Genomic DNA, 15,133 nt, shown 5'->3' on the forward strand with positions numbered 1-15,133 from the left:
ATGAATATAAATCAAAATTATAAATGAAAATCTCAAAATATTCCTTTCCATTTCTATTGCAAGGATCTTTCCGACAAGTTCCTTGTTTTCCTTATTTTTTCCACTTCATTTCATTTTCTTTTTACCGAAAAGACGTCTTTCAAGGTGGATCTCATCTTTGTTCCGCGCTGTTCCGCCCTAATCGGGTATAAGCGACAGCGAGGAGTTCAGAGGGACCAACACTTTTCCCGAATCCGCGATTTGCGGATAGTTCCGGTACTGTTTCAAGCAAAGTGTGGATTAAATACTTTCCCTTTTCAGTGGATTGTAATAAATTGTTCCAAAAGCAATTCTAAAAGAAGTTTATTTGATTCTTTGTTATTTTATTATTTTTTAAATGTTTATTTTATTACCTGTTTTACTTCTTTATTACTTTTTTATTATCTGTTATTTGAAATTCTATTCTTAAACCAGTTCCACAATTAATTGTTTACATGTCCTATTAGCGAAAAAATTCACCTAGTAATTGATGGATGCTCTAATGTGATTATGCGATGATTCCATGAACACTGTAGGAAATTTCACGAAAATCAGGAAGTATTACGAGCTGAACGTCAAGATTAGAGGATTACACGGGAAAAAAAGATTGAAAAGAAGGATTCGTAGACATTGCTGCATGTATAAGTACATTTAAAAGAAGGCGTAAGTTTAGAAAAACTTGTCGTGAACAACGACTAACGCGAAGAAAAAAACCAGTCCAGCTTAGGTCTTACGCGAACGGTTTTTTTTTTATGGATAATAGCTTAGAGAGCGGAATGTTGTAGCGCAACCACTTTGTCACTCAACTCATATGTACTTTCTCCTGAAAGAGGGGTCAGCAAATATTTTTTTCATTGAAAAAATTCTTCTAGTTGATATATTATCTCTTGGGGGACGTTTAGAGGAAACTAAAAATCTGTCATGATATATGATGGGAAAAGATTTTTATATGAAAAAGATCCATGACTGATTCGGCTGTCACGTGACAAAAATCATAGAAAGCGTCTTTCAGATAGAAAACGTTTTTTTATTTCCTGGGATTCACCTCTTAGATATTTCTTGTTTACTAAGGAAATCTGATGGTAAAAATTTCATTTTCAATTACAGTTCTATTGGAATAGAAGGAGAAAACCGAGTTTATCTTTCTGTTTTTAATAGTATTCTTAAAATATGGTCATTTGGCGAACTGGTTTCTCTTTTCGAAGAAGAAAATTCTCTGGAATATACAGTTTTGCTGATAATACAACATCGATTAAAAAACCAAAAATTAAAAATGCAGTTGTCCGGTCTCTACATCCTGTACTTCGTGGAACATTCATATGCACTTTAGTACATACACTTTCTGAGATTTGCTGCCAAAATTTAAATAAATCAAATGTTTATCTTTTGAAAAAGTAGTAAAAACTGAACTGTACTACAAATGAGTTTCCAGAAACGTAAAAAGCAGAACAGAAAGAAAAGAATAACCGTTTAGGTACAATAGACATATCCAGAAGAATGGCAACTATTTATTGTATTCCACAATCCAATCCATGAATTTTCCTTTAAAAATTCATGTGCATTCAACGCATCAGCGCTCGAATTTGCACGCATTTCCGGTGTCATACACGAACGATGTCGTATTTTTGTCAGCTGTGCGAGTGGAATTTCTGGAAAAGGATACTCGAAATGTAGATTTTTTTGTTGGTTATAAAATGTATCACAAGAAATGAACAAAAATATTTCCAAAGTAATTAGATGATTGCATAATTTCGTGCCCCGTGATTCAAAAATAAATTTTAACAGTTGAAATTTTATGAAAAAGAAAGTTCTACTAGTCAAGGATATTGTTTCCATAGCTGTTCACAATTGCCATCCGCTCAGAAATCTTCTCAGTTGTAATCCTTAAGTGTTTTTTTCCGTTAATGTACTTACAATATCGTCCTCAATGTCAAATGGATGTCCAGAACGGGACTGACTTTCCATAATGGAATTTTTTTCTTTTCTTTTCGAAATCTGCCAAACGATTTTTTCAGCTTTCCGGAAGCCAAGAGCACGATCCAAGAAAACGCCTGAAATGTTTTTTTGCTCAAACCCAACAATAATGCGTCTCCGGAATTTGTATGGCAAAAAAATCCCACAAATACACTTTTTTTGTTCTCAAAAAACGTTTTCTGAAGCATAAATAAACTTATTTGAGCGATACTTGGCAATAAAAGGATTCAAGACATTCTTATCTTTGTAGCGGATGCAAAAAAAATAAATAAATAAACAGAAGTACCGGAGTTATACCACATAATACATTTTTATGCCATGAAAATCCTTGAAAATCGAAAATGAACTTAAACATTCATCCAAGATTGTTTATTTTATCATTAGTCACTAACTAACAATAAATAATAATATGAATAATATGTGATATAATAATATAATAATATAATAATATATATAATAATACATAATAATATAAATAATAATAAATATCGCTCCTTCAACGTTAGCCTAATCAACCATTCTGAACGTAGAAGACCTCTTCGGAATATTTCCTTGCAAATCCTAACTTAGATGTGAAGTATGAAGAGATTGAAGAGCGCAGCTGGGAAATTCCAGGAAAAAAATACAGCTTGAACCTAGGATTCTCTCATTCCCGGAAATTGATTTATGAGAATTCTGGGAATCTCTTCTCTACCTCGCTCCTGTTGTTATGGAAATCAATGACAAGCGCTTCCGAAATTTCACTAAGGATGTCCATATTTTACATGGGATGACTAGTTTCAGTTCCTGAATTTATGGGAGGCTGCAGCTTTAGGACACCAGTCATACGAGGAGAATGGGTTTTAGGAATAGATTTAAAATAGTGATGGAGGTGAGAAACTTGGAATCTGTAGTGAACTCATATTCTCGGATCTTTGATCAGTTGATAGGAATTATGGAAGTTTTCTCGGACACTTTTCATTTCTAGTTCCAGTTTGACCTCAGTTCTAGGTCTAAATTAGTAATCAACGGAACACTTTGTACAAATTACACTTATAATTTTTCGGATATTATAATTTACCTGTTACTCATTATAATTTTCCTATATTATGACTCACCTGCTTAAAATTCTTTGGTATTAGAGGAGATTTTTAAACAAGCTTATTGTTGGCTTCGTTTTGATTTTTTCAGAGAAATCTCGCAAGTCCCAATCGTCCCAAAACTATAACGATGAGAAAAACAATAATAAAGATTTTAAAAAAATATCTTCGTGTCCGAAATCTGCCGAACCATTTTTTTTTAACTGTCCGACAAAAGAGCAAGAGCACGATCCAAGTGAACGCTCAAAATGTTTTTATTTATTATTTTATAGTGTTAAATTAACATTACTATTACTATTACTCCAGAAAATCCCGATAGCTAGCGCCAAATCTTCCTTTTTTTCTCCTTTGTAAAACAAATTGATGGCTCATGGATAAAAAATATCCACTATGTTTTTTTTTACCTCGAATTTCTTCATATCTAACATATTTTGCGGTGATTCCTCAGCGTTACATATTTAATAGTTTAGTCACCTCCAAGCTATGAAACGGTAGTATTGATTAGTTTAGGTGATTTGCTATGATTTTACATATTTAACCGATTGAAGGGGCGGGTGTGGTGTAGTGGTTAGAGGTTCCGCTTCCTGCACGATCGATCGGAGGTTCGGATCCGCCCTAGTGCTCACCAAGCCTTTCATCCCTCCGGGGTCGATAAATTGGCACCAGACTTGTCTGAGAGGATAAAAGCACTGACTTGACACATCGGCCAGCCACCGCAGGTCATTGTAGAGGCCAGTTAGACGTTCGTAAACTTCAAACGATTCTGAATTGAAGTGAACGTGGGGGGCGCATCCCACGCGGATTGATTAACACCAGAAACTTTATCCTTTATCCTTTAACTGATTGAAACAATGAATACACGGATTTCTCTGACCACTAGACGTCTTCTTTTTCCTGAAAAAAAAAACTTTCCTAGGAATCTCCTGCAAAATTATTTCCTTCGGGTCTTCTGGGAAACTGCGGCACTTTTGTGTGAATAGTTAGTTTATCCCTTCACAATAGATCCCCTTATGGTAGTGGATAATAGGCATCTTAAAAAAAAAAGAAAATCTGTGGTGACGTCTATTTTCCTCTTGTTGAAACTGGGTGGGCCATTAATAACAGGGATCAAAACAGTCTATTCAAAAATTTATGAAATACTACTAATTTGCCGAAAATCATTTCAAAAACATCATCATCCCCTTTAGGTGCTCATCGCAGACAGTTTCATGACAACTGTCTGCGATGCTGTCATGCTGTCACGATCTTAGCACGCGAATCAGACGTTCTGGCGCGAAAAACATTGGAAGCGTTTTATATCACAGCCAGAAGTCCAATCATGAATCGTAGAGAAGAATGCATCGCTGTGACCAACGAGCTCTCACCATATCCTGACCTTTGATTTGATTCTTTTGACCTACGGGGTCAGAGGCGGGCGCATCGTTACCAGTTACTGCTAGCGGCGCTACTCTAACAATTGGTGGTCCGCTAACATCACGATTTTGTGGCTATCAAGGTGAGCGCTATGGTGGTCTGCTTTTCGAACGTTGCATTTGGATAATCGGTTTGCTAGGACATATCTTGTGGGATGACGAGGCGTTTGAGAGAGTAGATCACACGTGCCTTTGATTTTTCCACGCTACGAAGAAGGTGACGATGCCGAAACGTTAGCCAGAATAAAGATCAATAACAATCTTGGTTCTGCTTAAAACGTAGTACACTATCTGCATTTTATTTTCTCTTATTTTTTTATTTTATTTTCTTACTCATTTCCAAATTTTGGCGCATACCGAAAGAATGTCAACCAAGTCGTAGGTGTTGCAAATGTACAGGTATTGTAGTTGATATAGTAACTTCCAGATGAAGGAATTATCTTACAGCATTAAATAAAAATCCCGAAACTTCGGGAATATCATTGTTGTGCCGACATATATACATAAATGTTGGTGCTCCTTGGCGGAAATTTCTTACCAATTTTCCTCTCTGGGTTAAGTGCTCGTTTTTTAATAAATTTAAAGCTTTCAATACCTTTTTGAAGATGATTCAGACTTTCCTTTCAAATTATATCTCGTAAAAGCGGGAACACTTCCCTTTTGCCTAAGGATTTCTCTTTTTTTTAATCAATAGGCTCTCTTCTGCACTTTTTGATAATTTTTTATTATTTCCCTTCGATACCTATCAATACAAATATCTACCACTTTTCACCTTATAATAAATCCGTGTCTCTCTTCTGGAAATAAACCATTTATGGAACACGAGGAGGTTTTCCCTTATGTTTTAACATTTATCTTTGAAATTTTTATTTTCTATTTTACAAAGATATTAAAAATGTTTTCTATCAACAGTATATCTACAAAAATCCATAGTTCATAGTTTTCTTTCACTTATCAGGGGTTGACAATTGATTCCTTTCGCTCAGAACTCTGACTATGTACTTTGAATTGGAAAATTTGACGACCTTGGAAAGAAGCTCATGGATGAACTGAATCTCATAACCTCAACAGAAACCAGTTACTAGTTTTTTGGCTGTTTAACCATCAGCAATTTAGGGTGAATTACCATTTTTAGGAAAAAAAAAGTATTGGAGTGGAGGGAACTTGAGATTTGTTGGGTATGATATTTCGAAAAAAAAAATGAGAAAAACCATATTCGACTTCATTCTTCTTTTAGCTGCAGATGGAAGAAGCTTTAAAGAGTACACCCTTCAACTTTTATTCCTTCCTCACTTGCCCTTTAGTCAGTATTTTTCAACAATGTGGTATCAACTGAACCCATCGTGTGAAAAATGAGCTGAGGGCGATGTAATCCTCCAAAGGTCGGATAATCTTCCAGGAATCTAACGGAACTTAAAATATGGTTTAGAATTCGCAGTGGGTGAAGAGCAGTTCGGGGTAAAATTTACAAATAAAAATACGATTTGAATACAAATTAATTTGAATTTAAACAATTTAAATACAATTTTTGCAGGATTAGGCCTCTGGTGATATATCATAAAGCAAAAGTTTTCCTAGAAATTGGATCCGCTCTTTTTCTACAAGGATTTTCCTTCAGTGAACAAATTGCTTTGAAAAGAGTTTAGAACTTGAATCGCTCTTCTGTCTTTTAAATTTTTCCCTATAATTAGTATTTCAAAAATTCAAGAACTACGTTGCTTTTTGGTCCTGTACAGCATACATGAATTTAAGCTAGACCCCGTTTCGCCATCGGGGAATATCCGAGAAAACTTGGCTTGAAAATTACGATGAGGCTAGAAAACAATTGGTTAATGTTGCTGTGATTTGGTTGAGAACAAAAACTACAAGTTAATGAATTACCAGTAAATCAAAGTAAGCAGAAATACGTAATATTCTTCCCGAACCCCTTGTTGTCCATGAAAGATCCAGACGTCGTCAATTTCGTTACACATTGCCTTTACAAGAAATAGGATTGAAAATGAGATTCAAAAATATGACGGATATTTATTCAATTTGCAAATATTTCCTATTCATTCCACCACAATACGAAATAAGATTTAAGAAGTCGTTACCTCTCTGTGAAATGAAAATTAGAGAGTAATATTAATTGAAGCATCCATCCAGAAATATCTTTTTATTTATATCAGTCCAGCTTGGTTCCAGTCACCCCTCAGCATTCTTAAGTAGCAAACGTCCTCGCCTGGCTTCGCCAACCTAATCACCTTTTTATTTCTCTCTATCTCATCTCCGTAAGTAACAATTTACTTTTCGATTTCAATTTTCATTTCAATTTAAATTTCAATTTATTTTTCTCGATTCAGAAATACCATGTAGCTTTTTTTCACCACTGGACATCCATTTGTTTGACAATATCAATAAAAATATAGATTAACTTAATGAAATAAATGTAGTATTCATCATTTTAAAGGAATTTTAAGAAGTACAATTTATTGTATCCCTAGAGCAATATTTTCTTGCTGTTTCTTTTTCTATTTATTTTTCTAAAATACCTGTTCTTTATTACTATTACATATTACTGCATATCTTTTTTTTGGATTAGCCTCCCCTCCCTACTGAGAATCCTCGAAGGAGACTAATCTAGAAGTGGATCTTCTAAGATGAGGCGAATCGACCCACTTTTTTTCATCTTCGCCCTCTACATATTTCTGCTTTTATGGGATACTTTAGCTAAAATCCTGCATTTAGCAGTTTTATGGACCGACCGTTTTCTTAAAAATTGCAAATTACCAATTTAAATTAGTTTACATATTGCATTTTCTTTGTTAGATTGAAAGTCCATTGAAAGTCGATCGAAACTCACTCATCAAATTTATTTTATAATAATATCTAAATTTTACTCAGTTACTCTTTATTTATTCTTTTCAATCTTCATAGAAATCTGCCTATTTCTGTAATTAGGAATTTGTCCGCTTATGCATAAAAATTTCTTGTGAAATATGTAAAAATACGGCGAACACATAAAATATTAAACAATACCATAAAGCATAAAACTGTTATAAATATAAATAGGCATTTAATATGTACGTACATGTCCCAAAGGAAATATTTTTGCAAATTTTTATTCCGTACTTTTTCTGGGAACGATCATCTGACAAATATTTTCTAATCGTAAATTTTTTTTGGCTTCTTCAAGCGACATAACATGTGGTTTTTTTTAAATTTATTTTGTGTTATCATTCAGCTAACAATTTTAAGTGAATAAATCACGTCTTTTTTGACTTTGTAGAAGAAACCAACAAATATCCTACTTTAGTGCTCTATTATCCGAAAAATTTCCTTTAAGGAGTCCCACAAAATCGGAAAATCCCCTAAGACAGAACGAGTTTGAGGCAGTCGTCATTACTAAGGCTGAGAGAAATTCGCTGCATTTCCAATCGCGTGGAGAATTTCCCTTCAGTTTTTTTCAGGAATACTATTCGCAGTTTTCCTTATATCGTCATGCATTTTGTTCATCTTTTTCCCTCCCTTTTTACACTTTTTCTCAGTTCTTCCTTCCTGTTGCTTTCTATGTCCAATATTTTTTGATCCATTGGCAAAACATACATTAGGAATTTAAAATAATAATGTTATTTTTTTTGTCAATTTGAAGCCGACTACTTTTTTACTACTTTTATCTTCACTCAGTAATGTACTCGTTCTTAATATCATTTGTGGTTGGCTCTTCTGCCATTTTGTGGGCATCGAAATTTCTACTAGCGAATCCGTGAAATGAGGTCTAGCGTCAAATCAGCAATTTCAATTTGCTTCAAATCAAAATAACTCGAAACTGGCATAAGTAAGAGCGAACTTATCTTTCGTTACCTTTAATTTTTAGTTGTAATATTTTCTGGATTCTCTCTTTCCCTCGATCATCTCTTCTGTTGTAATTAATCGTTTTTTATTACTACGGTTGATCTTTCCTGGCTTCTATTTTCTTCACCTCGAGCAAAACTTGGGGCGCAATCTGAATATTCGGCAGTGATCCTTTAGAAATTGCCCTTTCCTCCGAATTCTTAAGGATTCTTTTCTTCCTGGATTCCAATCTCCGCGCCCTCGTCTGAAAGTGTTTCCCTAGTATGTGCGAATCCGCTCTAGTCCATTCATAGGGTTTCTTTCAACTCCATTTTTCCAAATTATTCTCCTATCGATAGTTTCTAATTTGTTTTGCACTGGATCTGTTTACCAGTTCACTCGGATTGCCTAGATTCCAATTATCGCACAGATTAAGGGCCAAAGAGCGAGAATCGCTGAAAGAAAAAGGATAGAATCAGTTCCGAATTAGGTCGAACGATAGAGGCTACCGAAAATGATGATCGAATATCTGTTGAGTATTGCGATGCTATAAACAAATCCCGATCCGTAATCAGAGCATCAGTGATCACGTTAGTCACACGTTAACAACTCTACTCTATTGTTCACTTCTAATAATTCGCTCATATCGCCGCGATTTCATGTTTGTCGAAGGTTTGCTATCAAGATTGTGAGAGAAAAAAAAACTGAACTTGGGACCTCACTCGCAAAATGCATATCGCTCCTAAGAGATCGCAACACTCCGACTGTGTTTCGGTACTCGTTCTGAACTCTCCTCCTTAGACTCAGTGTATTGTTGACGAGGAATGACCCGGGCAAGCCTTCCGAGGTTCCCGTGGTACACGTGGCGATCGGCGACGTCCGCGCGCTCCTCGCCGCTTGCACTCTCTCGCTCCTCCTCCCGTTGTGCGCTCGCTGACCCTCTTCCTTCGTCTCGTAGGCCATCGTCGGTGATTTACTCCAGTTGCTGGCCTGCATTTGGCTTTAGATTTCGATCATATCGCTACCATAGAATCCGTATTTACCGTACGTCCACTCGGATAACCCGGTTCGCAGTTTTTGCACCTTAATGATCATAACGAGACATGTCAATCGGTCTTTTTCTCAGTTGTTTTAGCGCGAATATTATCAATTTATTTGCAAAAGAGCGACAGGAAGCGAGTGTGTCAATAACGGGGAATGACTGACGGATCGCACCCTCTTGGCTGCCACAAAATTTCCCCCGTTCCACTCCATCTACAAACGATTCGCAGCATTCGTCTTAAATACGTGAACTATCGGTCGTTCATTCGATTTCCGCTGTAGACACACTTGGTCATATAATTCCATTCCTTATTAATATTAATAATTTCGGGATCCTCCTTTTTTATCTTCGGCTTTCTTTCCTGGGAGCTATGTCAGTGCCAAATGCAACGTTTCTGCTGAGTACATCATTTGTTGGGACGTTCAGCGGCGTCAACTGGCGTCTCTTGCGCTCTCTAGAGATATCCTTGGCCCGATGGCCTTTTCTTACGATCAATAGGCATAGTATACATATGCGTATCATCTGGAGTGTAATTGTTTACTTTAAAAATGTGGGGATGTCCAGGGTCCAGTACAAACACTGATCCTCTCTCAAACAATGATAACTCGTAGGTATTTATGCACATATTTCCCTGTGGATTCAGACATTCCTTCAAAATCTCTGTCTTAGTATTCTTCCCGTCTTTACTTCAACGAGATGTATTCATCAATTTGAATGTTGAAATTCATTTCTTCAGAAAACTTGTCAAATTTTACCATGAAGTTCATCGTGTTCGCCGCTGTCTCGGTGGCAATTGTACTGGCCTCACATCACAGCACTGATCCTGACAAGGATTCTGCTCATCAAAAGGTATGGGAATTTTTCTTCCACGATCCCTATAATATTACTAGGAACCCAATAGCCCAATATATTTCCAATGAAATGATACGTTAGCACATAGGAACAGTTGTTCACTAGAGCACGATCTGGCCACTTTACAACCACGGAGTCGAATCTGTTCAGGAAAAAGGTCGCCGTACGCGCATCTGCCGTATGGCAAAGCGTTACGAACGTGATTTTGTGAATTCCCGTGCTGACTGCAATGTTTTGTAGGATTCGTTCGAGTCAGCATATGTATGACTCATTGCTCATTCCAGGATCGGGCGCGTTTTAGTGTTGTTATGCGCCTATGAACACAAAAAAATGCTCAAGGCAGCAGTCCTCGAGGGCTGTACAAATTCCACTGACATGATTTTTATGATTTTCATAAATTCCACTGCTGTACAGCTTATACTGTACGCAAGGATTGAGAAATTAAGAAAAGATTTTCACAACATAATGGCAAATTAAAGGGTGAATTAATCTACAATGTGCTTTTTTAAAAAGATAATTAAAATTCTTGTATATCATTTCTTTTCTTTCCACAATAATCTTGGACCACAGGTGACATTTTTACGCTATAATCGTTCGCCAAAATGTATGCACTTACGTGTTTGCGCAATAACAAAACAATTTATAGACGAGAACAGTGCAATGACAAAAGTTCGCTGGAATCCTGAAGGATCAATAAACTAGTTTTTTCAATGTTAATAAAATCATATGGATTGGAAACAAAAATCACGCGATGATTCGCGGTGGAAGTTCCACAGAATACCATCGTCCGCCATAATTTTATTGAAAACCTTTCCTTTCTCGGATAAGGACAGCATTAAGGCTTTTTAATCAGATCATACAACTTTTCTCCATTTTTTCATTCTAAAATTAGCTTTGGAAAAGACATATGGATTCAGATAGGTTCGCATTTTTTTATTTAGATACTCTTGAATACATATCTGTCTTCAACAGCGTAAAATTGAACAAAAAGGGAATATTTCCGTCACATTATTTGTACAAAAATGATATTGATCAGAAATGTAGGGCATCAATGATGAATAGAATGACGATTCGACTTTTTTCGGTACACAAAAAACAGTTGCGTGGTTATGTTACTATTAACTTTTTACGGTCACAACGCCAAAAAAGAGGTAATTTTTATGTAATATTAGGTATGAAAAACGTAGAATAAGGATCCGTGGAAAGGCTTAGCAACTTTGAGGTATTGGCCCCTCATGTGGGGGATTTGTATCGCCCCTAATAAATAAATAAATAAATAAATGTATATATATATATATATAAACACAAGCCAAGACACCAAGGTGGTCTGAAATTTATTTATTTATTTTTGACGATTTAAAATCAGTTTCTCAATTTCAACAGTTCCAAAAATTCTCTGCAGGTTGTTATTTGCAGTAGGTGACCAGTTTTTCTTCTTTCCTTTGCGACAAGTACAAGTTCATTCTTATGCAGCGTTCCACATCCGATGTTTCTTCGAGAACGTGGTTGTCCTCATGCATACTCATAAAGAACCACTTATAGATTAGAAATAAGATTTGAATTGAATTGCTTTCGTTTTGCGCAGCGAATTGCTGACATCGTCAACATTTTGAGGAATATGGGCAAAAACGTGGATAGATGGAGCTCCTAATAAATGACATGTTCTTCTGGAAAAATTCAACAATAGGCCACGTGATCAAAAAAAAAAATTCACTACATCCGTAATCTCCCGTATTCGTTGCACCAATGCTTCTACTTTATATCTCAGATTCCGTTCCCAACTCTTTCGAAAACCTTCAGATCCTAGAAACTGAACAAAATTTTAAAAAGCATCGTTGTCTTCAAAAAAGCTGTTAGCTGATAGCTGATAGCTGATAGAATCACGCATTCACAACATGTCATCTGGAGAAATTATTCAATGCTTTTTATCTATTTATTATCTTATCTACGTATATAAATATTTCTTCATGTATTCAAGCAAGCTACACCTCCAGAATATTTTATCATTTAGAGATAAAACCATTTTATTTCACTCGGCTTGGATTGAAGCAATTATCTACGTACTTCTGCACCTAAACTGTATCTTAATAAAATTTGCTACCTACGGACATCGGAGCTTCTTTAAAAGTAGTAGTTAACCTTACTGTTATACTTTTGTAGTCACTACAGTAATTTTTTTAAAATTTTCTTAATGAATCAAAGTTCTAAACGTTATAAAATTAAGCGAAAAAAATGTGGGAATGATTTTTCATCTATTTTTTGTACACGAAGAATTTACAAGACGTTGTCGTCATTTGATAACAAAATATTTTTTGTTGTCTTTATTTTCTAAACCTATTTCATTAGTAAAATTTGCTTCCCACTCATGTTCCTTAGAAACCAAATTATTCTTTTTTTTTCTATCAACCTCAATGAATATAATGCAAATGTTTGTATCTCACATGGTATCCCTAAAGGTTCCTCTGTTTTTTTTTTTAATTTTCTGGAAGAAAGCCCTCAAGCAGCAATGAATAGCTGTAATTTTCTCGACCAACAAATGAATGACATATTCTACGTTTTGAATGTGTTTCTATGGTAGCCGAAATATTTGACGATGTTATTTTTATGCGATATCCATAAACGCTACCGTATCGAGCATATATACAATATATTAAACACAGCGTGAGTGTCCTTTTGCGAAACTTTGTTGCTGTTCTAAAAATATACACGCAATTACAGTATCTAACAGTAGTAAGACTCTAATATGTACTTTATTATGAATGTTTGATTCGAAAATGAGCGAAAACTTGACAAACGGAAAGGATCCACGTATTACACATAACCACTGTAGGGAAAGGCTCAAATTTCTCTTTGCTTTCACTGAATAGGATTCTTCCACGTAACCAGTAAATTCAAAAAAAAAAGAATTACACTCAATTCGAATGTTCGCGAATCTGTTTGCGAAATTTTTTTTCCTCGTTAAGGGAGGCGAACATGATACCAAATACGACCACGATCAATTCCTTGGAAAGGATGCAGCCGCTGAATTCGATGAACTTACACCAGAAAAATCGAAAGAGAGACTTGCGTTAGTTAACTCAAAATCACCTCTTATTTATCCTCAATATTTTGCTGCTTTATAAAAATTTTTTTAGCAAACTTGTCCCGAAGATGGACTCTGACGGAGATGGTTTTGTTGAAGAAAAAGAACTAAGAGAGCATATCAATTTTATGCAGAAAAGGTGCGTTCTGGATGACAGGATCTCTGGAATCCTTAATTTCCTAGAGAAACATCATTTTTTCTTGTAGATATGTGAACAACGATGTAGAACGAACGTGGAAAAACTACAAAGATGACAAGATCGTTGATGGTAAGATCAAGTGGGAGGATTACAGGTTGGATTTTCTTAAAGAAGCAGCTAATTTGTGACAAATTACTACCGTCATGGTACATAATTCCAGAGAGATGGTTTATGGATCACCTACTGGTGAAGGACAAGAACTTTCACCTGAATACACTAAGATGATTGCACGTGATCAGAAGCGGTAAGAGTACTGGGTTCTCTTCTTTTTCGCACTTTTCCATTGAAATTTGCTTGACATCGATAGTAAAAATAATGAATAAAAAAGAAATAAATTAAATAAATGATAGTAAATATAATATAAAAATAGACTTTGATAGGATTTTTCCAGATGGGCTGTTGCCGATTATGATTCAAATGGTGCTCTGGATCGTACCGAATACGGTTGCTTTATGCATCCAGAGGATTGCGAACACATGCGTGATGTTGTCGTTGCGGTTAGTTCTACTTATTTTTTTCAATTTCAACAACTTTTCTCGGAATTAATCATGATTTTGGATTATTTTTGCTTCATCATGACATTGTTATAATTTATCCACTAAGAGATTTTATTCAGAAGGGTGTCATTACTGGTAATGATAAAGTTCCCCTAGGTGCATAAATTTTTACAATCTCCCCTTGTTTTTTGCTAAGATTCCCCGCTCTGATGTGAGCTTAAATATTCCGTCTGAAAGTCTACTTTTTTTTTCAAATTCCAATCAGTCCTAGTTTTTTTCAATTCGGTTCTTTAGAGTTATCTCCAAAATTACAGGAAGATCTATCAATAAAATTCATAGATCCACGATTGGTAAGTTTTACTGTGTATAACTTTTCATTTTTGTGACCAAATTAAAGTTAAATTTAGTCGAATTTTGGTGTTAAAATGCACTAAACTATGTAATTTTTCCTATTCTTCGCTCTTACTTATTGATTTCTCTCACTGCACTTTCTGGGCCGACCTCAGAAGAAAATAGCCGAACTTCTCACTATCCTTTTGTTTAAGGAAACCGTTGAGGATATTGACAAGAACAAAGACGGTTATGTGGACCTTGAGGAATACATCGGTGATATGTATCGCCCAGAGGACTATCCTGAATTGAACGGAAAGGTGCGCGAATTTCTACATTTCTCTTAGGAAATACGACCTTGCTTGCGTTGTAACACCCGAGAGTAACATTTTTAGGAACCTGACTGGGTACAATCCGAACGCGAAATGTTCAAGGAGCACCGTGATAAGGATGGAGACGGCAAGTTGAATCAGGTAAATTTGTCGCATTTTCTACTTCCTCCATGTCCTGACTGAAATCTATCTAATCCTCCATTCTCAGGATGAGATGAGGGATTGGATCATGCCAGTTGGATTCGATCATGCCGAAGCCGAGGCACGCCATTTGGTCGGAATTGCCGATGATAATAAGGCTAGTCGTTACTTTTTCTGGCGTAGCTGAATTGTCCACGAACTTCATATCGATTTCAGGATGGTAAACTATCTATGGAGGAGATTATTGCTCATTATGATACGTTTGTTGGATCGCAAGCGACCGACTACGGAGAGCAACTACAGAAACACGATCCGGCTGAACTGTGATTGTATTCCGAGCGTAGTGATTCCGTTTCACGCTT

General features: G+C 35.8%; 1 protein-coding gene across 2 annotated transcripts; it reads left to right on the top strand.

Moving 5' to 3' along the window:
- Window positions 1-10,094: 10,094 nt before the first annotated feature.
- On the top strand, window positions 10,095-15,098 carry RB195_026138 (uncharacterized protein; the record flags this gene model as incomplete). 2 transcript variants are annotated; one of them, XM_064214561.1, is made up of 11 exons in its annotated part: window positions 10,095-10,187; window positions 13,154-13,257; window positions 13,325-13,411; window positions 13,479-13,565; window positions 13,632-13,715; window positions 13,863-13,968; window positions 14,283-14,318; window positions 14,514-14,618; window positions 14,694-14,771; window positions 14,839-14,928; window positions 14,988-15,098. In XM_064214561.1, the coding sequence occupies 11 exons, from the start codon at window positions 10,095-10,097 to the stop codon at window positions 15,096-15,098; spliced, it is 981 nt and encodes a 326-aa protein (XP_064070442.1). The 2 variants fall into 2 exon arrangements, with proteins under 2 accessions (XP_064070442.1, XP_064070443.1); XM_064214562.1 differs by lacking the exon at window positions 14,283-14,318.
- Window positions 15,099-15,133: the final 35 nt, after the last annotated feature.

The sequence above is a fragment of the Necator americanus genome, chromosome X, assembly GCF_031761385.1.
Source record: "Necator americanus strain Aroian chromosome X, whole genome shotgun sequence".
NCBI lineage: Eukaryota > Metazoa > Nematoda > Chromadorea > Rhabditida > Ancylostomatidae > Necator > Necator americanus.